The 26,331-nt window shown below is 41.8% G+C and overlaps 1 protein-coding gene across 2 annotated transcripts in view; it reads left to right on the top strand.

The window, feature by feature from the left end:
- ESYT2 (extended synaptotagmin 2) overlaps positions 1-26,331 on the top strand; it is a 132,899-nt gene that overhangs the window by 36,287 nt on the left and 70,281 nt on the right. For both annotated transcript variants that reach the window (XM_039525080.1, XM_039525081.1), the window contains exons 2-6: positions 7,023-7,064; positions 7,818-7,952; positions 15,526-15,602; positions 21,714-21,786; positions 22,542-22,631. In XM_039525080.1, coding sequence (XP_039381014.1) covers positions 7,023-7,064; positions 7,818-7,952; positions 15,526-15,602; positions 21,714-21,786; positions 22,542-22,631 — 417 coding nt within the window. The remainder of the gene's footprint in view (positions 1-7,022; positions 7,065-7,817; positions 7,953-15,525; positions 15,603-21,713; positions 21,787-22,541; positions 22,632-26,331) is intronic.

Below are 26,331 nucleotides of genomic sequence, written 5' to 3'. Positions count from 1 at the left end.
ATCCAATCTTGTGAGTAAACCACACCAGTGCTGCTTCAGTCTACCAAAAGCATATTCAACTGTCTTTCCACATCTGCTGACTCAGTAGTTGAAACTTTCCTTAGTGCTGTTGAGGTGCCTAGTGTATGGCTTCATGAGCAAGGGATAGGCATGGCTCCCCAGGATTACTATTGGCATTTCAACATCACCATTGGTAATCCACTGGTTGGGAAAGAATGTCTCTGCTTGCAGCTTTCTGAACAGTCCCGTATTCTTAGATGTGAGCGGCATGCACCTTCCCTGACCAGTTGTCATTGATCCACCAAAGCTTGCATAACCGTAAAAAAGTAGTTTTTCTGTTGATGTACTCTGTGGCAGGGTGGGCTGTTGTCAAACCAGGAACATGTGTGCCATCTGTCACCCCACTGCTTTTTGGAAACCCCATAGCTGCAAATCCATCCATTGTGTCCTGCACATTACCAGTGGTCACAGTCCTGTGTAGTAGAAGACAATTAATGTCCCTGCACAGTTGCAAAACAACAGCCTGCACTGTGGAGTTTCCAATTCCAGAATGATTTCCCATTGACAGTAGTAATCCAGCGCTACAAGCTCCCACTGTGCAATCGCCAGTCATTTCTCAGCAGTTAGTGCAGATCTCATTCTGGAGTCTCTGTGCTGGAAGGTTGCGGTGAGCTTAGCACACAGATCTAGGAATGTGGGCTTTTGCATCTGAAAGTTCTGCAGCCACTGCTTGTCATCCCAAACCTGCAATTTACAACGCAATCCTAATCAGTTAGTTAGTGCAGGGGTGGGCAAACTTTTTGGCTCAAGGGCAACTGCATGGAGGGCCGGGTAGGGAAGGCTGTGCCTCCCCAAAGAAGCCTGGCCTTGCCCCCTCCCACTTCCCGCCCCCTGACTGCCCCCCTCAGAACTCCCAACCCATCCAACCCCCCTGCTCTTGTTCCCTGACCGCCCTCTCCTGGGACCCCCGCCCCCTATCCAACCCCCCTGCTTCCTGTCCCCTGACTGCCCCGACTCCTATCCACACCCCCTGCCCTTGACAGCCCCCCCGGGACTCCACCCCCTATCCAACCACCCTCTGCTCCTTGTCCCCTGACGACCCCGTCCTGGGACCCCCCGCCCCTAACTGCCCCCTGGAATCCCACCCCCTTATCCAAACCACTGCTCCCTGTCCCCTGACTGCTCTCCAGACCCCTATCCACATCCCCGCCCCCTGACAGGCCCCTCGGGACTCTCTCACTCCCAACCCTCCCTGTTCCCCATCCCCTGACCGCCCTCCCCAGAACCTCCGCCCCATCCAACCGCCCTCTCCTCCCTGACTGTCCTCCAGAACCCCCCACGCCCTCACCCAACCCCCCGCCCCCTTACCAGCAGTAGGCACTTGCAGCCACGACACGCAGCCAGAGCCAGCTGCGCTCCCAACACTGCCCAGTGGGAGTGGCAGGCCAGAGCATGGCCCAAGCGGCGGCATGGCTGTAGGGGAGGGGGGATAGCAGGGGAGGGGCTGGGGACTAGGCTCCCCGGCTGGGCGCTCAGGGGCCGGGCAGGACGGTCCTGCAGGCCAGATGTGGCCTGCAGGCCGTAGTTTGTCCATGTCTCAATTACTGTTTGTTTTTCAGGCCCAGAAATGGCACTGCACCGTCTGCAGATGCTCCATAAGTACCATCAATAACCTTTAATTGTTTTTTGCTGTGTCCCACAGCAGTCTGTCCTCCATGAAATCGTCATGTACCTTGCTGCTGTGGTTCTTCCTACGGCTCTGCAAACAATGGAGGATCATTATCCTGTGTTTGCAATGCTCATGAAAATAGTGCAGAGCAATGCAGGCTCCATGCTTCTGTCAGAGATGGCAGACAGCAAGAAGTGCTGTGTGGTTTTGTGGGATTTTTTCAAATGGTGCAAAAATTATGGGACATATGTGATATTATGGGATGGGGAAAGTTGCATGGTGCTCCAAGTCTCCCTTGCATATTCATTTTGCCCCACCATGCTTTGCTAAAATTTCCCCAAATACAGTGTTCCAGATGATGGCGAGTTGCACACTGGGTATCCATGGTGCATTGCACTGTGCATCAGCATAAGCACTCCTGATGAGTACTTGTGTTGGGGACTTTAACCCTGACAGCGAAATTTGTTGTTTGATTACAGAGAGACAGGCAACACCAGCAGGGTTTGATTAAAAAGCTCTTTATTGACAAGTGCACGCGTCAGTAAAGAGCAGCTTGTTTTTAGTGAGAACCAGCAACTTTTTACAGCTTAGTATTAGCCTATATAGACAGTTTTATTACGTTATACATTACTTACTTGAGCAAACCCACCCCCCTTTGTTTAACAACTTAAAACTAGACACTTTTAATATACACACATGCCTAGACTTTGTTAAAATATAATTAATAATCTAAAGTTGTAAACAAACACCAAAAGTTAGAAATACAGGGGAGTTTTAAACAAACCTATAACTTAACCAGAGAGTTAGAATTTGAACCGTGGGATGCTAGAGTTTTTTATTAGTTTTTTAAACACTGTTTTTAACACAGCTGATGCTATGCCAGGAATGCAATTCCTGGCTTATTTTACGTTTTTCAGGGCTTTTTGAAACAATGCTGCTTTTTAGTACTTTTTTACTTTGGGATTACCCAGAAACCTTTGTTAGCCTGACTTTAGTCAGGTTGGCATAACTGTTTTGTTTGCTATATTTTTATTTAGGCCTAACACTTGCAATGCTAATGCAAGGAGCCAAGTATGCACCTGCACAAGTGATATAGGCACTGTGTTGGCTTTATGCCAATGTAACGTGCATTGACCAAAGTTTGTAGTGTAGACATGGTCAAAGTGTGCTGTAGAAGTGTAGACCTTCCAAAACAGACTTGTAGAGCATCTAAAATGCAACCATAGCTTCAACTCTTGCCCAGCTTGGGCTGGGACCCCTCCAGAGTTAATAGCCTTCATACTCTGGGGATAGGGGAAAATGCAAAAAATGTTGATTCAGAAGAGGTGCCATATGTATGTCATATGTTGCTCTGCTTGACCAAAAGTGTATTCTTTATGTTTTGAGGACTTGAGGGTAGAATAATAAAGATAGATCAGGATCTTGAAGGGTGCAGGTATGGAATTAAATTACATACTTTTTTATGCTTAACTTTTAGGTCTTGTTATGATTAGTAAAGAGACATCTAAAGGATTATATAGTTCCATACATTATATACGGTTAGTACAAGTATTAAAACGAGACCCTTTTTTGTAAGGCATATACATAGGTGTATGTCATGTGACTATAAGGCAAGTAAGTATTAACCTGAGCCAGAACACACAACTGTACCCTGTTAAGCAAGGCTTAATAGACACATTTTAGTTTAATTTGAGAGAATTTGTAGACTACTTTAATCTTGTGCGTTTGGCTTTTTCTCCCTCCTATTTATCTGTCCCACCTATCTAAGGCTATCCAAAAGCAACGTGCGCAGGAGGAAAGTGGGTGTGAGAGAGGCATGCAAAGAGAGACTGGAAGGAATAGGAGATGGAAATGCTACATGCAATATCAAGTTCAAATTTAATTGAATGTCAGCTGTGTGCTTAGCATTGTTCAAAACACAGAGGTGGCATGGTCCATGCATTAAGGAGCTTATGCTTCAGATTCTGGATGTCAAACATATATGTGGAGCAGGCCAAATTCCATTTTGGATTATGGTTTGTGGACAAGATATATATTTAGGATTACATACACCTTTCAATCCATAATGGATGTCAATTGGATGCTTCCACAAAGATCAAGGATGGAATATGAAATGTATCTAATATCAAGACTAGCCTATTTATTTGGTTAGTGCCTTACCGTTATATCAAGCATTATTCACTGGGAAAATTAGGTTCACCTTTAGGAACACTTTTGTTTGCCAATTGTTCCTCTTCCTTCCCTATCTTTCTTCTTTCTACTTTTAGTTTTCTACCTTCCGCTCCCCATTGACTTTGTTCTCCCTTACTTGGAGAAGACCCAAATCACCATTTTATGAAAACCCTCATCCTTATTCCGTCTGCTGAACTGACCAGCACTTAAGTAGCTAATACTTCCATTTAAAATGTCAACATCCGATTTTAGAGGTAACACATCAGTGAAAATAATAGGGAGTGGGAGAATTCTTGGAACCATTGTGTCAGTGGGTCTGCAGACTCGGGAAGATAGCATTGTATCAATTTGAAAGGTGAGAGCTGCAACCTTGAGATCTAGAAACTTTTAAAATTTTATATATAGCTTAAATGCTACAGAATCTGAATAGGCAATGTGTGAGCCAACAAAATACAGAATTTTGTCCAGGATATATTACACATCTTGTCTAAATGGACAAATTGTACGATTAACACAAAACACAGAAAACTGATTTGCCACATAGTAGTGTGGTTATTCATGCACACCCTGCCCCAATCCTAGGTATTAAATAAAACAGTTGGTGTAGTGGTTTATTACTGATAGACATCAGAATAACTGTGTTTTGAGGAAGCATTTGTAAAAGTAGATTACATCAGCAGTACATAGTATCTCAGGCAAATAGAAGCATGAAGGAAGGAATCTGGGGTGCTGGAACAATTTTTATAGTGGGAGTGCTGCGAGCAATTGAACCAAACTGTAAACCCTGTATATGATGGAAACCGCTTCAAGCCAGAGGATGCAGCAGCACCCACTGCACCCCTAGTTCCAGGTTCCAGCACTTATGGAAGGAATATGAGAGCAGATACGTAGAAAGGAGAATTGTTCAGCATTTTACAAACTTTAAAGTGGAATGGAATTTAGGATAAACAATAGCAACATGCATTATCTTATCCATCTACAGTAATCTGATATCTTTCATCAGCAGTGATCAATAGCAGATGCTTTGAAGGAAGGCAAAAAACAGTTACTTAACCCCCGCTTCCTAAATCTTCCTCCCCCCCCCCTTTTTTTCTTTCTTATACCTTTCAACTCTTCTGAAGGAACGTAGGTTTTGAGACAAATATCGAATGAAAGTTTTATGTTTAAGTATAGGTTCTGATTCAATGTAAACATGAAACATACACATATGTACTATTTTGTTTTGTTGGAATAGTCATTTTTGAATTTGCTAGTAGATACTTTGCAGAGACATTTAAGTTTTGATTTCCCAGCTGTCTGCTTCTAAGTTAGCCTATTGCCCATCTATTGAATTCTACATTAATAAAATATTATAGTCTAGTACAGAGGACACAAATATTCATTATTAATAATTTCCATGCACTTAAACTCTTTAAGTAGGAAATCTATATTGAACACATAGCCTTTTAGTGAAAGCCTAGTGGGGTTCAGAGATTTACTTAAAGAACAAACATCTTTATACAAAAAGACAAAAAAATCTACCTATGTTTGTAATTCCAGGGTACATATCTGCTAACTGTAATGATTATACTGGACAAATTTCAGTGATGCATTAAAAAAATAATTTTTTTTTCTGGAGAAAAGGAATTCCCAAAACGTTGATGTCGGGGTCAATATTTATAACTTTAAAAATGTCAGAGCTACATAATTTTTTGTATCAAAACCACAAGTACATTCACATAACAATAGTTAAAAGAGAGGCAATCAGAGCAATTTCTTCTGCCACCACTTAATTGCAGCATGTGTGGTGTGTTTGGCATCCCCACTCACCATCATTTGTTTCCTCATTCTTCTGGCTCCCAGTAGCTTCTTACAAACTTTTTAAAAACTCAGGACATGCTTTGAAAAACTTCCTAGTGGAATTTGAACCCACAGTGCTGAACTTCACTTTATAGCAGAATAAATAGTACCTAATCCTACATTGCTACTTACCAAGACACCCTTCCATAGGACCGCATAAGGAGGGAGAACCAGTCAGAGTTCATGTCATTGCCACAAAGAGGGGAAAGCTTCGGGCCTGACTGTGCATAAGTGTCCCAACCTCTGGGCCACTGCTTCCCCATGTGCTCTGCTACACTTGCTGCCTCTGCTACACTTCTTGGGTGACTTCTACTCAGTCCCCACTGGGGATTCTTACTGGTCACCCTAATGTTCCTGGGAATTTGGAAGTGGGGGCAGGGGAATGGGTTTATAAATCCTCCCCTTTGGTGCATGACAGCTTCACCCTTCAAGCCAAACAATCAGTCACAGAACTCCTCCAGGTCACAAGTAGGCAGAGTGCCCATGAGGAGGGTGGTGGTGGGGTGTGTGTGTCAATCCTTAGAGGCTTTTCTTTCCCCTACTGGCTCAGACAAAGTCTCCCTACCTCTGAGGCTTGGGAGGAGGAACAGGGAGTGGAGGCAATTTTAGACTGTAAAGTGAGAACAAGATAAAGAACTAGCAACATATAAATAAAAATCTTATTTAAATGTCTTGAAATACCTGCAAAATCACTTAAATTAAAAAAAAATCAGTCCATCTTTGTTTCATGGAAGCAGTGCAGAGCATGACTGGCATGTATTTAACATCCATAGTAGCTTAATTCTTTTTCAAAAGTAGAAATTGAGATTTGTGTACGATTGTTCTTGCTCCCAATGACATACCTCATTCTTTCTCACTTCAGTTTTTGAGGTCTTAATAACCACCAGACAAGTCATTTTTCAGAATCATCAGATAGTATTCTGGTGTTTCTCACAAAATACCCAAAAGAGAAGTTACCCTTGTACACTGTCCTTAAAACTGAGTGGTATGTTGTATTGACTAATCTCGCTGTGGACTTGACTGTTGTATTTATTGGTCTCACACTATCATTTACACTGTGCTAAAACAATACTTCCTACACACCTGTACTATGGAGTATACATAAGTGTGTATTTACCTGGTTTACAATTTTTAAATTGACATTTCCTTCAACTATTTAACCACATTTATACATTCTTATTATGAATCTTGGGTCCTGGATAATTATTGGTTCTTTGTACCAGTTCCAGATATTAAATTTATTGATCCTTATAGTACCATATCAACTTGTCATTTTTACATTGTATTTTCATTAATTGTGATTGTAGTAATTGCTTTTTTTTTTCTTTTCCTTTCTCCTTAGGTTCATTTTCCAGATACAGAAAGGGCAGAATGGCTAAATAAGGTAAGATGTTTTTCCAGATAGCTGATGGACTTGAGAATAAAATATTTATTATTCTTTTACATTTGATGTTTTGGCAGTTGATCAATGTACAGATCTGTACCCCACACACTAAATACAGTTTGTGTAAACCAAGGGCCAATCTTTCTTTAGTTGATAATCGTGATGCCATTGTAATAGTACTAAATCATGATCTGCCATTCTTGAACAGAGTGATCCATTTCAATCTGCATTAAAATAATTTAAATCAGGCTTATGGACAGTCAACTGCAGATTCTAAGCATAAATTTACCTTTTGGCTTGGCTCCTGTCCTAATGTACCATATACAAATTAACCAATTTTGTATTTGTTTTATAAGTGAACAGAACTTTGAAGTTCCATGTGCATAAAATAAAACACAGAACAATGCACCTTCAGTTGGTGTAGGGTCTTTCATTCAAAGTGTATCCCAGAACAATATTTTAGTAATAGTAAATATTAGAATAGAGAAATTAATATGTATAGTAGTAGGCAAAAAAGTTCTTAAACAAGATATGAAAATAGATGGAGAATTAAGATACTGGTCCAAGAAGGCTTTTCCATGTGGTAGGAAATGCAGAAGTGAGGGCTCTCTTGGCAAATGGCAGAGAGAAGAGTTGTATTGTATTTTAAAAAATCTTTTGCTTTCTCCGACTTTCTCCGTTGATGCGTGTTGAAACAATACAAATATGTATGTTTTTAACTGTTCAATACAATCTTTATTTCTTTCTCCTCAGACTGTAAAACACTTGTGGCCTTTTATTTGCCAGTTTATTGAGAAACTTTTCAGAGAAACGATAGAACCAGCTGTGAGAGGAGCAAACAACCACCTTAGTACCTTCAGTTTCACAAAGATTGATATAGGTCACCAGGTCAGTTTCTTCTAACACATGAGTTTTTCAATGTTTCTCTTGCTTGCTTGCTTTTTAACATGATACATTAATTTACACAAGGAAGGCCTTTTGGTGACATTTGATTGTAAATTCTCAGGGGCAGAGAATGTCTTTGAATGTGTTTGTGCAGCACCCAGCACAATGAGGTCCTGTTAACGGCCTCTGGGTGCTATTATAATATAAATATTAAATAATAAAATACAAATGTGTGTGATTTGGGAGGCAAATGTAATGCTGCCTTTTGATTTAGTGCAGGGGTAGGCAACCTATGGCATGCATGCCAAAGGCGGTACGCGCGCTGATTTTCAGTGGCACTCACACTGCCCGGGTCCTGGCCACCGGCCCGGGGTACTCTGCATTTTAATTTAATTTTAAATGAACTTCTTAAACATTTTAAAAACCTTATTTACTTTTCATACAACAATAGTTTAGTTATATAATATAGATTTATAGAGAGATCCATTTTAACGTTTTTAGAAGGTATTACTGGCACGCAAAACCTTAAATTAGAGTGAATAAATGAAGACTCGGCACACCACTTCTGAAAGGTTGCCAACCTCTGATCTAGGGTCACCGTTGTGGAAAGATTATCCCACTTGTGGGAGAATGGCAAAGAGTAATCCTTAATCTTAAAGGATTCTGATATTAACATAATTAAATGTAAGCCTCTCAATAATACCTTTTAAAATTAACTCAGTAGGCTTAAATGATACTTTAGGTGGAGGAATCTTATTTGCTTTGTTAATTTAAAAAAAATTATCACTGCTGATCCCACTGGTAACAAATTTTGGGCAAAAAAGACTAGTGTAAGGCCTATGATTTCAGTTGGGAGCACTAGTACGTTGGTTGAGTATGTATAATGCTACTGTTGTGCTAGAGTACTACATTACTGTGAGTTATGTTCTTGAAGAAGGAATTACCCTCACCCTTGTTTCCTTACACGGCAGAATCTTCATTCCAGCTTTGTGTGGTGTGGCTATTAATGTCTCATTGTGGTTGGTTAGGTGGCTGATTGCTAGTATAATGTAGCTATAGTGAAGCAAAAACAACAATTTTCTTCCCCCTTATCTTGAATAAATATTACCCTTCCCCTTTTCATGAGTCTGACAGTGTTTGAAAGTCAAATTCATGCTTTGTGTTTCTCTCTTGACTTCAATGAGTTTAAATGAGTGAATGAATTTGGCTCAGCCTCCAGTGTAAAGTCATAGGAAAAAGCAGATATATAGAGTACACAATGTAGAAAAATATTTAAGCATACTTTCTCTCAGTCTAAGAGAAGAGAGTGAAGCTTATATATATATTTTGAACTTTAAGGATAGGATCCTGATTCATATTGCCACTTTAACTCATAAAGTTGTGGAACATCAAAAAAATCAAAATGTCTGGTCTGTGTCTTCTTTTTTCACTTTTTCTGAAGACTTTCTTTGATAGTTCTGGTTTGTTTGTATTTCCATTTCTTAGAACTTCAATGCTGTGTGACAGACCCAAACTAGCGGGGTACAGGAGTCTGGTAGAGGCAAAACTCACTGGTCACTGGGCTTTTCTGTTCTGTTCCAGAAGTGCTGCACTAGGGTAATCAGGAACTGCTAGAACCAGTTTAGGCAGAGGAGGCAGGCAGGGCAGACTTAGATCATCACCAGCAATCAGGGCAGGCAGGCAAGGGGAGCAGGGAGCAAAAAGGAGCTCAGAGGAGGAGGAGGGAGAGGAGAGGAGGGGGAGAGAGAGGAGCAGAGAGGAGGAGAGAGGAGCTGCTGCTGGAGGACTGAGGAGGAGTGTACAACAGACACCAGGACACCAGGAGGAGGGTGGAGGGAGGAGAAGGTGGAGGAGGCCATGGGGGGAGGTAGCAGGGGAGTTGTAGCTGTCATGCAGCTGTTACAGGAGGCACACAGCAGACAGAACAGAGAGGCCAGGCTAGAGCCTGGGCCCCCAGAGGGCGGTGGTTCCCCCCAACCTCCCAACTCTCCAAAGACACAGGAGGAGACAGGAGAGACTGTGACCAGGAAGTGAGGAAGAGCACTGAGCCAACAAGTGCAGTGGGAAAGTGCAGGACCCAGAGGAGGAGAGGAGGAACAGCTGATAATTAAATAATTCAGATCCTGGGCACTGCTCTGGCCACTGCAAATGGTCTGTACAGCCAGCTCAACATGGTCAGCTTGGTATGTGTCACTCTGGGTATTCTCTGGTGGTGGGGAAATCTCTGGCTTGGAGAGCAGGCTTGCAGGCTCTAGCATGAGAGCCAGCTGCTCTCCCCCAGCCTGTGAGTCCCCAGCTGATTGTTTGTGCTGAAGAGAAATTGAGCTATGAAAAGAAATAGAATTGAATTACAAAGCTAGGCTAGAATGAGTAGCCTGGAAACCCAATATGCTTATGCTCATCTGTGCCAAGCGGAGTTGTAGAGCAGCTGAGGATGTAGTATCATGGAGCACATCATGAGACACCGTCAGTACCAGGTTGAGTAATTGAGAACGCCGGTCAGGGGAGTAACCCAATTCCTTCCTTCCCTGACGAACCAAGGGATGCACCCCCCGCCCCAAGTATTTATTCACTACACCAATACTGACTTGGACTCTAAATACATTCTGTGGGTGGCGTACCCAAGATCACTTATGCACTGATGTTTTAAAAACTCCTGCACCCCAATCTGGGTCTATGCTGGTTATGTACTATGTATATATCTTATGAACTTGTAACTGACACTTGTAATCCCTCATAACTCAAGCCTGACCCCAGATGTACAGTACCTTCCTTCTTAATTTGTGTAAATTTGATTTTAAACATTAACTTTAATATGCTTTTTTGTGTGGAAAAATCTTACATTGTTCTTCCAACCTATCATGAGTGCGAAGAATGGGGATTTCAAAGTGTTTGCTTCTCCTTTTCTCCCACCCTGCCCACTGGGACTCAGGAGATCTGAGGTTCAGCTTCCAGTGCTGCTACAGTCTCCCTGGCGATGTCAGTCTCTCTGACTTCATTCCCCATCTGTAAAATGGGGATGATAATGCTTTCTTTCCTCTAACTTTTATCTGTCTTGTCTTTTTAGATTGTAAACTTTTTGAGGCAGAGAATCTTACTATGTGCTTGTACAGCACCTAACTCAGTGAATCCTGATCTCACTTTGTATCTTAAGGTGCATTTCAAATATAAATAGTAAATAATAAAGTATAAGATGAACAAGGTCAGCTCTTAGATTGAAGAGATCCAGGAAAGAAAAATCCAGGAAGTGTGGTAATAAATAAATTGGTGGGACTCTTCCATCTTTGTCTGAATCAGTGTCTGAACATGGTGTTGTGAGTGGTGCAAGGTCAGGAGCAGAACCCTGCGATGTTGAATATGCTGTCTTTAATTTGGGATACAAAACCGAGGCTCTGATAAAGACAAGACTAATACACCTCTACTTCGATATAACGCTGTCCTTGGGAGCCAAAAAATCTTACCGCGTTATAGGTTAATCTGTGTTATATTGAACTTGCTTTGCTCCACTGGAGTGCGCAGCCACGCCCCCCCCCCCCCCCCGGAGCACTGCTTTACCGCGTTATATCCGAATTTGTGTTATATCGGGTGGCGTTATATCGAGGTAAGGTGTATTGTAATCGATAAAGAATCCTGGAGGTTAACCCTTACATTCTGGCTAAATTCCAATTCAGACAACTAAGTTGTGCATATGAAAACTTTCCCTGTAGTTTCAGTTGTGTAGTGTTACACTTTCTGTGCTGATCTCCTTGTGTAGTGTTGTTCTCTGCAGTATATATGAAACTTTCCACCCAAGTGGGTGATGGGAGAAATATGATTCCTTTGAGACTTTTTTTTAAATGAAAGCTGCTTTATAAGTGTTATTTCTAGACTTGATAGAAAGCTTATTGAAATCAGTGAGAATGTTATATTGACTTTCATTGGCAGTGGTCTGTGGGTCAGGCCCTCAGTGTGCACACTCACAGGAGTTGCACATGGGCAAAATTAACATTCTTACATGTACCAAGAGAGGCTATAGCAAGATGGGTCTGTGTCCTCTCTCATAAGAACACGTATTCAAGAATTGTAAGAGACCTTCATAATGAAAGATACAGAACATGTATTTTTACATAATTAATTCCAGCATATCCTTTTAATACAATATAGAACTATAAAATCAATTCAAATTAGCCCAAGCTTCAATGTCTTGGAATCCTACCTTGTCACTAAAAAAGTTGAAGTTTAAACTACCATAAATGAGCCTTTAGTTATTTTAGAAAAATGTAAAATGGAAGCATAGGTTAGAGAACTAGTTCTAACAATATAGTTTGCTGTGAGTTGTAAGGACAGGTTCACTTACAAACAGACAAGATAAAATCTGTAAAAACAGTCATTAAAGAACATTAAACAGAACTATATTCTTAGCCTCATCAGAGTGTGTGTCTAATTTCTTCATTGTTCTCGGACCTGGTGTAGACCGGCCCAGTTGCACTACTCTGCTATGCAAGGGTATTAAAGTTTGAATCTTTGTCTTTCACTTCTGAGGTCACCAAGAGCTGAAAACTTTGCAGACTCTGTGGGCAAAAAAAAAATAAAATAAAAATTCTTGAGGCTCCTAAGTCACAGCTTCCCCCGCACTGGTTGATATGAATGAGTTGCAGTGTTCTAAATTGCATATGATTCCTGTCAGCTTCCATTAAATGCTGCAGTTTTAACAAGCCTGATAAAGGAAGTGATGGGATGTTTCTTTGGAGGGGAGAGATTAGGGATGTTCCCTGTCAAGCAGGAAAGAGATTTTTAAGGGGAACAAAGGCTTAACATAAAATATATAGGTAAAGCCTGAAACCTAAGCTCTGGATGCTGTTTCCAGAAATGGTCTGGCAAGGTTTGTCGAGCCACAGCATGGCAGCACTTGGTAGATGGCCAGTAAATTTCCACTCCTACTTCACTGTGTTAAATTGACAAATATGTTTTAAATTATCAGAGGGGTAGCCGTGTTAGTCTGGTTCTGTAGAAGCAGCAAAGAATCCTGTGGCACCTTATAGACTAACAGACGTTTTGCAGCATGAGCTTTCGTGGGTGAATACCCACTTCTTCGGATGCAAGCAGTGGAAATTTCCAGGGGCAGGTGTGTATGGGTTTGTCTTGCAGTAGGAGGCTTCTGGGTACACATCTGGCTCTGTTGATCTGTTTCCTTATTTCCTCGTGTGGGTACTGTAGTCTTGAGAATGCTTGGTGGAGATTTTTTAGGTGTTGGTCTCTGTCTGCGGGGTTAGAGCAGATACGGTTGTACCTCAGTGCTTGGCTGTAGACAATGGTTCTTGTGGTGTGCCCAGGATGGAAGCTGGAGGCATGAAGGTAGGCATAGCGGTCGGTAGGTTTTTGGTATAGGGTGGTGTTAATGTGACCACCACTTATTTGCACCGTGGTGTCTAGGAAGTGGACCTCCCGTGAGGAGAGATCTGTCCCGCCAGACAACTCTCCAATACCAAATTTTACAGGCTACTTCCCTCAGATCCCACTGAGGAATACACTAAGAAACTGCACCATCTACTCAGGACACTCCTTACACTAACACCGGAACAAATCAACATACCCTTAGAACCCCGACCAGGGTTATTCTATCTACTACCCAAGATCCACAAACCCGGAAATCCTGGATGCCCCATCATCTCTGGCATTGGAACTCTCACTGAAGGACTGTCTGGATATGTGGACTCTCTACTCAGACCCTATGTTACCAGCACTCCCAGCTATCTCCGTGACACCACTGATTTCCTGAGGAAACTACAATGCATTGGTGACCTTCCAGAAAACACCATCCTAGCCACCATGGATGTACACAAACATCCCACACACTGATGGAATACAAGCTGTCAGGAACAGTATCCCTGATGATGCCACAGCACAACTGGTTGCTGAGCTCTGTGCCTTTATCCTCACACACAACTATTTCAAATTTAATGACAATATATATCTCCAGATCAGTGGCACCGCTATGGGCACCCGCATGGCCCCACAATATGCCAATATTTTTATGGCCGACCTGGAACAACGCTTCCTCAGCTCCCGTCCACTCACGCCCCTTCTCTACCTACGCTACATTGATGACATCTTCATCATCTGGACCCATGGGAAGGAGACTCTGGAAAACTTCCACCACGATTTCAACAGCTTCCACCCCTCCATCAACCTCAGCCTGGACCTATCTACACGGGAGGTCCACTTCCTAGACACCACGGTGCAAATAAGTGGTGGTCACATTAACACCACCCTATACCGAAAACCTACCGACCGCTATGCCTACCTTCATGCCTCCAGCTTCCATCCCGGGCACACCACAAGATCCATTGTCTACAGCCAAGCACTGAGGTACAACCGTATCTGCTCTAACCCTGCAGACAGAGACCAACACCTAGAAAATCTCCACCAAGCATTCTCAAGACTACAGTACCCACACGAGGAAATAAGGAAACAGATCAACAGAGCCAGATGTGTACCCAGAAACCTCCTACTGCAAGACAAACCCAAGAAAGAAACCAACAGGACTCCACTGGCCATCACATACAGTCCCCAGCTCAAACCCCTCCAACGCATCATCGGGGATCTACAACCCATCCTGGACAATGATCCCACACTTTCACAGGCCTTGGGTGGCAGGCCAGTCCTCGCCCACAGACAACCTGCAAACCTGAAGCATATTCTCACCAACAACTGCACACCGCACCATAGTAACTCTAGCTCAGGAACCAACCCATGCAACAAACCTCGATGCCAACTCTGCCCACATATCTACACCAGCAACACCATCACAGGACCTAACCAGATCAGCCACACCATCACCGGTTCATTCATCTGCACGTCCACCAATGTAATATATGCCATCATATGCCAGCAATGCCCCTCTGCTATGTACATCGGCCAAACTGGACAGTCTCTAAGGAAAAGGATAAATGGACACAAATCAGACATTAGGAATGGCAATATACAAAAACCTGTAGGAGAACACTTCAACCTCCCTGGCCACACAATAGCAGATTTTAAGGTGGCCATCCTACAGCAAAAAAACTTTAGGACTAGACTTCAAAGAGAAACTGCTGAGCTCCAGTTCATCTGCAAATTTAACACCATCAGCTTAGGACTAAACAAAGACTGTGAATGGCTTGCCAATTACAGAACCAGTTTCTCCTCCCTTGGTTTTCACACCTCAGCTGCTGGAACAGGGCCCCATCCTCCCTGATTGATCTAACCTCGTTATCTCTAGCTTGCTTCTTGCTTGCTTATATATACACACCTGCCCCTGGAAATTTCCACTGCTTGCATCCGAAGAAGTGGGTATTCACCCACGAAAGCTCATGCTGCAAAACGTCTGTTAGTCTATAAGGTGCCACAGGATTCTTTGCTACATGTTTTAAATTGCATTTTTTAGTAATTCTTTGGTGAAATAATGTAGATAATAAATATGTAAGCAATTCCTGCTGCAACTTTGTTTATGTTACTCAATACTATATCCTTCTGTTAAAGATAAGGTTCAAAACATGACAAATTTTTGAAGAAAGTTTAACGTTTTTAAATGGACACCTTATTGTTATTGTTTCAGCCACTTCGGATAAATGGTGTAAAAGTGTACACTGAAAACGTAGATAAAAGACAGATCATTTTGGATCTTCAGATCAGGTAATCCTATTTATTTATTATCATATAAGAGCATGCACATCCATTATAAAATATTTTAGAATTTATGATTTGTTTATTTTGAGGTTGCATTCATGTTGTTGGGGTTTTTATAACTGAATTTGTTAGGAGGTCATTCTCAGTTCTTTAAGCAAATGTAATATCTGTTAATATAATTGTGCATATAGTCATTATCTAAAGCAGTCTGTACGTTTGCTTTATGAATACACAATTTAAAAATAACTTGAATTTTTCTAAAATGACAAGTCATCCCAATTCCCCAGCTGCCGGCGCTGTGCTTGGGGCTCCGCTCCCGGTCTTGCCCCCAGCTGTGGCCCCAGCCTTAGCCCTCTTACCCCGTCCACATCTCCCCCTCTCGGAGACTCAGCACCACTCCTGGTCCTGGTTCTGGAGGCGCGGACGAGATAAGGGGAGACGCAGAGTAAAAAGTTTGGGGACCACTGCCCTAGCCTCTGATTGCTAGAAGTTGGGAGTGGATAGGGGATGGATCACTAGGTGATTGCCTGTTCTGTTAATTCCCTTTGGAGCACCTGGCACTGGCTAATTCCGAAGACAGGATACTGGGCTAGATGGACCATTAGTCTGACCCAGTATGGCCGTTCTTGTGTTTTTATAGGCGTGAGAGAGCCATAGTGATCCTATTTGTTTTTCTGGCTTTCAATCTTGATTACCCTAGCAATAAAGTTTCAGATATCTGTATCTCACAGAGGATGTCTGCTATTGCAAGACTATTCCTCCATCCAGGAACAAACAGGCTTACAATGAATACGTAGATGTAGTGGTTTATTACTCTCATGGACCCCAAAAGAGAAATCAACAAGTAGAATTTATTCTACTGGATGTTGCAAAGTCCATAGTTTAGCTACCACATTAAAACCGTGAACATAGCCTTCATTTCCAACAGGAGGGCCTTATTATTGGTATGTAAGAGTGTCCAGACAAAAATTTCAGGTCTCTTTAGTCTGAGGTTCTCAGCATGTTCAGAAAAGGAAGTTTTTGTATGAATTCCAACTTTAAAAACTTCCTCAGGGCAGCAACTTTATTCCAACCCCCAAGGTCATACAGCATGACGTTGGAACCTCATTCTTCTCTTTACAGCACAGATTGAACCCTTCCACAGTTTACAAGGCCAGAAGGGACCATTGTGATCATCTAGTCTGACGTCCTATGTAACACGGGCCATAGAACTTCCCCAATATAATTCCTAGAAAACATCCTGTTTTGACAGAAGGTGCAATATGCAGTGTTGTAGCCATGTAGAAGGTGTCATACATCTATCCATTAGCAGCCATCAGGATGTCTATTGTATCTCCAATCAGATGAGTTTATTTGAAGTTGGAAGCTTTCTCTAATGAGACCTAGTGTTACGCATTTAATTCTGTCTGATAGTCCTCAGAACTGTCATAATATTCATTCACTTCAAGAAATATTCCTCCTTTAGTTTAGCATCAGAGTGCAGGTTTTAAAAGCACTGATAATCTCAGAGCAGGATATTCATGTGTCCTGTACTGAGATTTGCTAGATGGCCATTAGTTAAACACATACTGCATATTGCTCATCCAATCCTAGCCAATGTAATTTCCTTTCTTTTTGCAGAAGTCTTCTTAAAGCCTTTGTGCCCAGGCGAAGATGGCAGTGATTTATATATAATCTGCCTTGTTTTGTTTGTCCAAATTTAACGAATAATCCTGTTTCCCACCCTGGAAACACATCTATATACTTTAGCATGAAGAAGAATAGGAAAATGTATCTGTGCTTATCTGAAAATTTCTTCCTTTATGTAAGATCTGGCTCACCTTGGGACGAACAAATGATCCAGTATAAAGATAAAAATTAACATACAAGGATCTGAGTTTGTTGTTGTTGTGTAGAATTCACCATGCTATGCAATAGGAGAAATGTTTTCCATAAATGTGTTTAATGGAGTCGAATTTAGGAAAGCAGATTTGAATTATCCTGGCTATGGAAGTTTCCTCAACTGGAGGGTGCAACAGGGCACTTCTCTGTTGCCAGTGATTGACAAATCTGGTTCTGCCCAAGGTGCAAGCAGGCTGAAGTACCCAGTGTAATGGATCTGTGGACTTTGGGGCTTGTCTACCTGGAAAGTTAGAGCTCAACCAGCAAGGGTGTATTTACAGTACGCTGGCTACTCTCCACTAACTCCCTGTGTAGACATTCTTATTGCACACTAAAAAGTGCCTTTGTGACCTTTTACCTTAATTCACTCTAGGGCTTATCTATGCAGCAAACTACTATGTTGCAAGCCAGGAAGTGAATCTTTGCACACCAGCTTGCTGCACAGTAAGGTCCCATATGAACAGTGGTACAATGCAATGAAAGTCCTGGAGTGTAGCTTGGAGCATTACATTCTGAAGTAGCAGCATGCTAAGACCTGCTCTGCAAATTTCGCTGTGCTGTAGCAGTGTCTGCCTGGGACTGTAGAGTCATACCTTGGCTTGCTGTCAGGGTCACTAGTCAGGAAGATTTGATTTAATCATGGATTTCTACATACAAGTGCATTCTTGTTGGTTGTTACAACCTTAATACATATTCTTCACAACTCGGAGATAGGTGTAGGTTTCATTTTTTCTTGCCATACTTTATTAGGAGGAGAACATCCCCAGACAGTCATGTAAATTATTTTATTTAACTAAAACAAGGTTCTGTATTCTGGATTTTTTTCTTGAACAACAAACATATAATATTTTAACAAAACAAGCATATGAATTTTTGAATGTAGTTAAACATTCAAGTTTTTTAAAATCAGGTTTGTTTTTGGTAAATTGTTTTTAACTAAAATAGTTAAATGAAATATTAAAAAAAAATTAAATTGACTACATCAGCCAGGTCAACATGAAAAACTGGCCCGGCCCGCCAGGGGCTTTCCCTGCACAAGCGGCAGAACAAGTTTGGGAACCACTGCTCTAATATATTTTAAGATTGTTTCACTCAGTGCACAAGCTGGACCTGTTCTGGGGATAAATCAGGGTTGTGTAATAAAGGAAGCGGTTGTCTGTAGGACCCCTGTTTCATCTGTTGCTCTAGCTGAGAGGTGTGTAGTGAATGAGCCAGGGGATTGCTGGAAGAGATGGTTAAGACAGTTGAACGCAGCCCTGGGGAATGGTATCCCTGGATGTGCCACAGAGTTCCTATGTAATGCCAGACAAGTCACTTAAACCAAATATTTCACAGGTGATCACTAATTGTGTGTTATGTCATTTCTGGATGCATGATTTTAGATTCTGGGGTCTGATTTGCAGAGTGCTGAGAACACACAGCTCAAACTGCAGTCAGTGGGAGCCCTGCTTTGAACCTATAAATTGCTATATAATTCTAAGTACTCTGAAAAATCAGGTCCTAGGTGTCTCAAATTGAGCACCCAAAATTAGTGAATATTTTTGACCTTACTGTCTCAGCTTCCGATCTGCATAATGAGGATAGTAATATTCAAAGGGATGTAGTGAAAATAAGTTCATTAATATGTGAAGCACTCCAATACTATAGTGAGGAGCGCCATCAAAAAACCCATGAGGAAATGAATAATTCTATATTCATAACAGGGTTTTAATAGTGTGTACTAATAAATAAGGCCTTCATTGAACAATGAAGAGAAAACAAAATATTGAACAGCTAGCTAAATGAGCACTATCCATTCTTTGCACTGAATTAGGCAGTGGTTCTATGGAAAAATAGTAAGTGATCATGTAATTAAATACTGTATTATAATGCATATTAACAAATTCAGGTTGCACATACAACCTTAATTCTGGCATTTCTTGACTTTTGATTGCTTGACTTTCAAGCTTAATCTTTTACTGTAGTTTATGTGTGTGTATGACTTCCTAGATTTTAAAAAAAGCAAATCGGGGGAAAAAAATCTATATTGTAGCAGCATATTGATACCCAAATGGTTCATCAGCAATTTTGGAACTTTTAGATCCACCACACAGCCTTTGCCACTTGATCTAACAGAGTCATTGATAATAAGAGTAAGTTGTCATCCTCTATGTGAGCCACCACTAGACAGGAATGAGATTCTTTGCCAGTTGGTTTCACAGATATATGCTGACAGAAGAGGAAAGGTGAGACTCAAGAACGGAATCCAAGATTCCTGGCACTGGCGGGGAATGTAATCTAGTGGGTATAATCTCTTCTTGCCATTCCCCCTAAGTGTAACCCTCTTCTGCCTTGACCCCCCTCCAACCCGTCCCTGTTCCAGTCACGTCACTTCCTTACCCCTAGCTCCTTGCCCCAGTTCCTTTCTCCTTATTTAACCAGTCCCAGTCTCCATTCTCTCAGGCTTCTCATCCCAGTCTCCTTGCCAAACCATTCTTAGCTCCTCCTCCCAGTCTCCTTATCCAGCCAGTCCATACTCCTTCACCTAAGTCTTCATCTAGTCTGCTTTTCTCCTCCACCCACATCCTTCTTTTCCTGAACTCCTTGTCCAGTTTCAGCATCCCCCCTGCATCATTATTCCATTCTCTTTGCCTGTCCAATTGCAGCCTCACACTGAATCCCAGTCCCCCCAACCTGTGCTTTTTTTCCTTTCCTGGCTCCCTGTCTAGTCGTCTTGGCCACCAAGGTATAGCCTCCTTCCTTGACTCACAGCTGTAGGCTCAGTTCTCCCCCTCCCTCACACCTGCTCCTTGTCCCAATCCATCCTGCCCTCAAGATCCAGTTCTTGATCCCTCTGCATTTGAAACAGTTAGCTTTGTCCTCTATGGTGCCTGGGCCTAATAGAAGTCATTGAGAAGACAGGAGAGACAGGCTTCCTGCTGTCAGTTCAGGATTCATCACAGGCCACAACACCTGCAATTTCAGGGAAAGTCCTGCTCAGGCCCGGTCTGGAGTAAACTCAGTGGAGATAAAATCGTCAGGGATTTTAGCTGCTAAAATCAGTCAAGTGTCTACTGGGCATGTGTGGACTGGTATTGGTTTTTTTTAATCAAAAGCATACACGGGTGGATTTTCATTTGGGTGGGGGAATCTAAAGATACCTTCTCCCAACATGCGAGTCCTTGTTGCAAATCATGAGGGAGTGATAAATTTTAAGGCCATAGAGATCATTGTGATCATCTTGTCTGACCTCCTGTATAGCACAAGCTTTAGAACTTCCCCAAAATAATTCATAGAGCATATCTTTTAGAAAAACATCCAAGCTGGATTTAAAATTGTCAGTGATGGAGATCCTTGGTAAATTGCTCCCATGTTTAATTACTCTGACCATTAAAAATTTGCACCTTATTCCCAGTCTGAATTTGTCTAGCTTCAGCTTCCAGCCATTGAACCGTGTTACACATTTCTCTGCTAGATTGAAGAGCCCATTATTAACCTTCTCTTTGTTAAGCTATATAGATAGACTCAAGGAGCTCAATCACTATAAAAAGCATGTTTTTAAATTCATTAATCATTCTTGTGGCTCTTCTCTGAACCCTCTCTAATTTATCAGCATCCTTCTTGAGCTAGAGCTTTTTAAATTAAGTCACCAAAAATTTTTAACATGTGCAAAACAAGGATTTCCTTCCCAGCTTTGTTCATGAAAATGGCTGAACAATTTTCCAGAACAATTCAGCCTGAGTCAGACAGCATGGAAAACTTCAGCCCAAATAATTAGTTTGGCAAAGTTATAAGCAACTGAAAACAGGGTCCTATAATTGTGTCAGACTGCCTATAATAATCAAGGGTACTTCTCAAGATCTGAATGTTTTCTCATGGCACCATACAACAAATGAGAAAATCTATCATATAACATGTGCCCCTAAAAGGAAGTGTGTGTTCATAATAAATACTTCCATTATTTCCCAGAACTATAACTTTTCTGCTTTTTTCCTCTTATACATAGTTTTAAAGATGAATACCTCTTCCATCTGATTTTACAATCTAGCTTCAGAATAGAATTTTGTGTTAGTGCTTTAAAATGATAATTTTTATATAGAATATAATTGTTTCTGAAAAGCACAACTGTTTCATATGAAATGTTTAGTGTTATTGAGAAAAGAATGCTGGAGTTAGCAATTAAATATGTGTCACAATTTTAGAGTCTAGAAATGTAAAACATTTATACAGTACTGTAGTTTTTCTGTTTTTCCTCAGTTTTGTCGGCAATTGTGAAATTGATTTGGAGATCAAGAAATACTTCTGCAGAGCTGGTGTAAAAAGTATACAGGTGAAGTTGAGTTTTTCTCTTGTTTCACCATAACCACAATTTTACAAATTATCTCACATTTGTCATGACACAATTCATCAGTTGACGCACAAAATATAATTTACTAATTCTTTTGCTTTTGTTATTACCTCTGAATTACATAGCATTGGTCTTTGTTACATGATAATTTAAATCGCATTAGTATACTCTTAACATACTAGTTAATTTATTCTCTCAAATATGGAAATAAATGTTAAACATATGGTATGTTCTGCTGAGAACAGCGCAGAAATAAAAGTTTTTAAGAATGAATTAGTTCATAAGGTATATTTATAAGAATTCACATTTACTTGTGTCTCTGCTATACATGTATGTCTATTGCACTATTTTGTGGCATATGAGTAAATACATATTTCCACATTTATTATTTCTTTGTAGTAAAGTAGCATCTAAGAATGTTTAGCATCAGTTGTATATAAATCAAAAGTATGCTAGTGTGATGTAACAATTTAGGGTGAATGCGTCCATTTACAGAGGACTTGCACAAAGACCTATGTGCCACTTAACTCCCCCTTGTTAAGGGCTTTAGTTAGACTGAATGGCGTATAGAGCCATCTGCACTTGCATAAACTCACCCGTAATGAAAGACTTTCAAAAACGTAGTTACATGTATATTTGCTACTGGGTGCACTTAATCTACATATAGTACCTACATTGATATGAGTTAATTACATTATCCTTCTCTCCCCTCCTCCCCCCCTTTTTTTCCCCTTCAGATTCATGGTACTATGAGGGTTATCCTGGAACCATTGATTGGAGACATGCCCTTAATTGGAGCATTATCTATTTTTTTCCTTAGGAAACCTGTAAGTAAAAAATCTAGCTATGAATCATTGCTCTGCTCGTTGACTAGTGTTTTAATAAGAATAGTAAGAATGAATGAGGTCTTCTGATTTTATGGTGGAAAGAGACTGAAGCCTGAGGACTCTGTATGCATCACAAGAATTCCCTGGACTTACCTTGTCACAGGACATTATCTAGAAGGTTTGACTATTAACTTAGCAAAAGTTGCAGTGCCTTTAATGCTAGACTTTTTTTTTTAAACCTTAGAATTATATTCATAGTGAAATTAGATTCAGAGGTCTTAGAACAATAACATTTACATAACATCTTTCCTGTTAGGTTTTTTTTGACATATTTTAAAATCTGATTTCTGTATTCAGAAGGTACTAATCTCCTTCAGATTGCAGTTCATTGTGCATTCCCTTGGGCCTTAGCTGAAGTCTCATTTGGGTGAACTATGGTGTTTTAGAGATAGTGGACAGCTATGCACTAGGTGCTAGAGTGAGAATAACGGTGCTCTTGATATAGGAAACAGAAAGAATCGTAGGACTGGAAGGGACCTCAAGAGGTCATCTAGTCCAGTCTGCTGCTCTTATCTAGACCATCCTTGCCAGGTGTTTGTCTAACCTGCTCTTAAAAATCTCCAATGATGGAGATTCCACAATCTCCCTAGGCAATTTATTCCAGTGCCTAACTACCTTGACAGTTACAACATTTTTCCTAATGTCCAACCTAAACTGCCCCTGCTGCAATTTAAGACCATTGCTTCTTGTCCTATCCTCAGAGGTTAAGGAGAACAATTTTTCTCCCTCCTCCTTATAGCAACTGTTTATTACTTGAAAACTATTATGTCCCCTCTCAGTCTTCTCTTCTTCAGACTAAACAAACCCAATGTTTCCAATTTTCCCTTATAGGTCATGTTTTCTAGACCTTTAATCATTTTTGTTGCTCTTCCCTGTACTCTTGCCAATTTGTCCACATCTTTCCTGAAATGTGGTGCCCAGAACTGGATACAAAACTCCAGTTGAGGCCTAATCAGCGTGGAGTAGAGCAGAATTACTTCTCATGTCTTGTTTACAACACTCCCGCTAATACATTGCAGAATGATGTTAACTTTTTTTGCAACAGTGTTACATTGTTGACTCATATTTAGCTTGAGATCCACAGTAACTCCTGTGATGGGTTGAATCACAGAAACCCCTTTGGGAGCTGCCACCTGATGTCCCAAGACTACTTCTGCTCCTGCTTTCCCTGCCAGCTCGGGACCCCAGCACCCTGTCTTTCTGAGCCAGACTCGCCCGTCTGCTCCAACACAGACCCACGGTCTGAATTACTTACCCCAAAGCTGCAGACTTAACTGAAAGCAACTTACAGAAGAGTTCTTGTCTTTAACACTCAGGTGCCCAACACCCAATGGGGTCTAAACCCAAATAAATCCATTTTACCCTGTATAAAGCTTATATACTCATAGATTGTTCACCCTCTATAACACTGACAGAGAGATATGCACAGATGTTTGCCCCCCCAGGTATTAATATATATTCTGGCTCGGGCCCTGCGGCGCCAGTCCCGGTCCTGGCCCCGCGGCTCTGGCCCGGTTCAGACCCTGCGGTGCCGGTCCCGGTCCCAGCCGAGCGGCTCTGGCCCAGCTCGGCTCAGGCCCCGCGGTGCTGGTCCTGGTCCCGGCCAAGCGGCTTTGGCTTGGGCCTCGCAGTGCCAGCCCCAGCCGAGTGCCCCGGCCCTGGACGAGCGGCTCCGGCCCGGCCCGGCTCGGGCCCCGCGGCGCTGGCTCCAGTCCCGGCCGAGCGGCTCCAACCCAGACCTGGCCGAGCAGACCCAGCCCTGGCCGAGTGGCTCCAGGCAGTGCGGTAAGGGAGCAGGGAGGGGGTGTTGGATGCGGGCCGGGGTGTTCGGAGTATTGTGGGGGGGTGGATTGGGGTCGGGGCGGTCAGAGGTCAGGGAACAGGGGGATTGAATGGGGGCAAGGGTTCAATCCCCTTGAGGGGCAGTCAGGAAGGAGCAGAGGTTGGATGGGGCGGTGAGGGGCAGTCAGGGGCAGGAGTTCATGGGGCAGTCGGGGACAGAGAAGGGGGGTGGATGGGGCAGGGACCCTGGGGGGGTCATCAAGGAACGTGGGGGGTTGGATGGGGCAGGAGTCCCGGGGGGGGGCACGACCCCCTCGTGCGGTGAGGAGGAGGGAACCTGTTGTTAATATTTTGGCAGTTCATCACTGGTTGGACCCTTTAACAATGTCTCTTTGAAAAACTGCCAGCTCTTTTGAACTGTTTTTCCCCTTCGACTTGCTTCGAATGAGATCTTACCTACCAACACCCTGAGTTTGCTAAAGTCTGCCTTCTTGAAATCCATTATCTTTATTGTGCTGTTTTCCCTCCTACCATTCTTTAGGGCTTGTCTATACTACTGCGCAGGGTCGATCTAAGAAACGCAACTTCAGCTACGTGAATAGATCTACTTACCATGGGGTCTTCACTGCTGTAAGTCGACAACTGACGCTCTCCCATCGACCCTGCTTGCGCTCCTCGTTCTGGTGGAGTACTGGAGTTGACGGGAGAGCACTCAGCGGTCGATTTATCATGTCTATACTATACTAAATGCAATAAATAGACCCCCGCTGGATCGATCACTGCCCGCCGATGCAGTGGGTAGTGTAGACAAGCCCTTAGAATCTTAAACTCCACCATTTCATGATCCCTTTCACCTAAGCTGCCTTCCACTTTCAGATTCTCAGCCAGTTCCTACCTGTTTGTCAAAATCAAATCTAGGCTAGTCCCCTACATTTTGAAATATATTTTAAAGTCTAGATTTAATTGACTTAGAACTGCAAGTAGACTAGAGTATGAAAATGAGAAATACTGTGAATAACCATAAAATTCCTGAAAATGTCAGACCCTACTGATACCTTGATACTCAGCCAGTGGGCCAGTCCCACCACTACTGAATAGCACTTGTCCAAAAAGCAATTGACTCATAAAATAAGTTTTATATAGCAGGTTTATTAGTACTGAGTAGTAGTGTTTTTATTTTATTACAAGATTTCTTTCCCACTGTATCTTCTTCAATATTTGTGTTTTAATTTTCTGCAGCAAGATCTAAAATAACTTTAAGTATAGCAGTGAAGTTCTATAACAAAATCCTGTCCACCATTTAGAAACTGAGTGGCTGTAGCCAAGAAAAGCTTTTTTTCACTTTATTTGTTAGGGGAGAAGAGGAGGAATTAGTTGGCAACTAGCAATGGATTTTGTTCTCATATTTTCCTATCTAAAGTAACCGGCAATAATTCCACTCACTCTGTAGCATCTCTTTGCTGGCCGTGATGACTATATAAGGCAACGCTGCCTAAATTAATAATTCTGAACATACTTATCTAATGAGTTCGTCAGAGTTTTTTACCACTTTCCTGAGCAATGCATAGTTTTTTGGGGTTTGTTTTTTGGTTAGTTTTTTTCAGCTGCAGGAGTTCCCTCTTAATACTTTCTAATAAAACATATTTTAAAAACTAGAGCTAATATGTTTATCAAATGTGTTTGCATATGCATCTTTTAAAAAAATAAAAATATTTTAAAATGTTCCTATATTCTGAACCTAGCTTTTTCTTCTAAATCCAATGTGCCTTAATGCCAAAGAATTGAAATGGAATGTTGTGTAATAGAGCAGCAAACTGAGTCTGGAATTATGGAGTTTTTTGTATGACTATCTACAGAT

The sequence above is a fragment of the Mauremys reevesii genome, linkage group 2 (genome assembly GCF_016161935.1).
Source record: "Mauremys reevesii isolate NIE-2019 linkage group 2, ASM1616193v1, whole genome shotgun sequence".
NCBI lineage: Eukaryota > Metazoa > Chordata > Testudines > Geoemydidae > Mauremys > Mauremys reevesii.
The sequence above is the reverse complement of the archived record's forward strand: the minus strand, read 5'-3'. Positions and strand labels throughout refer to the sequence as shown.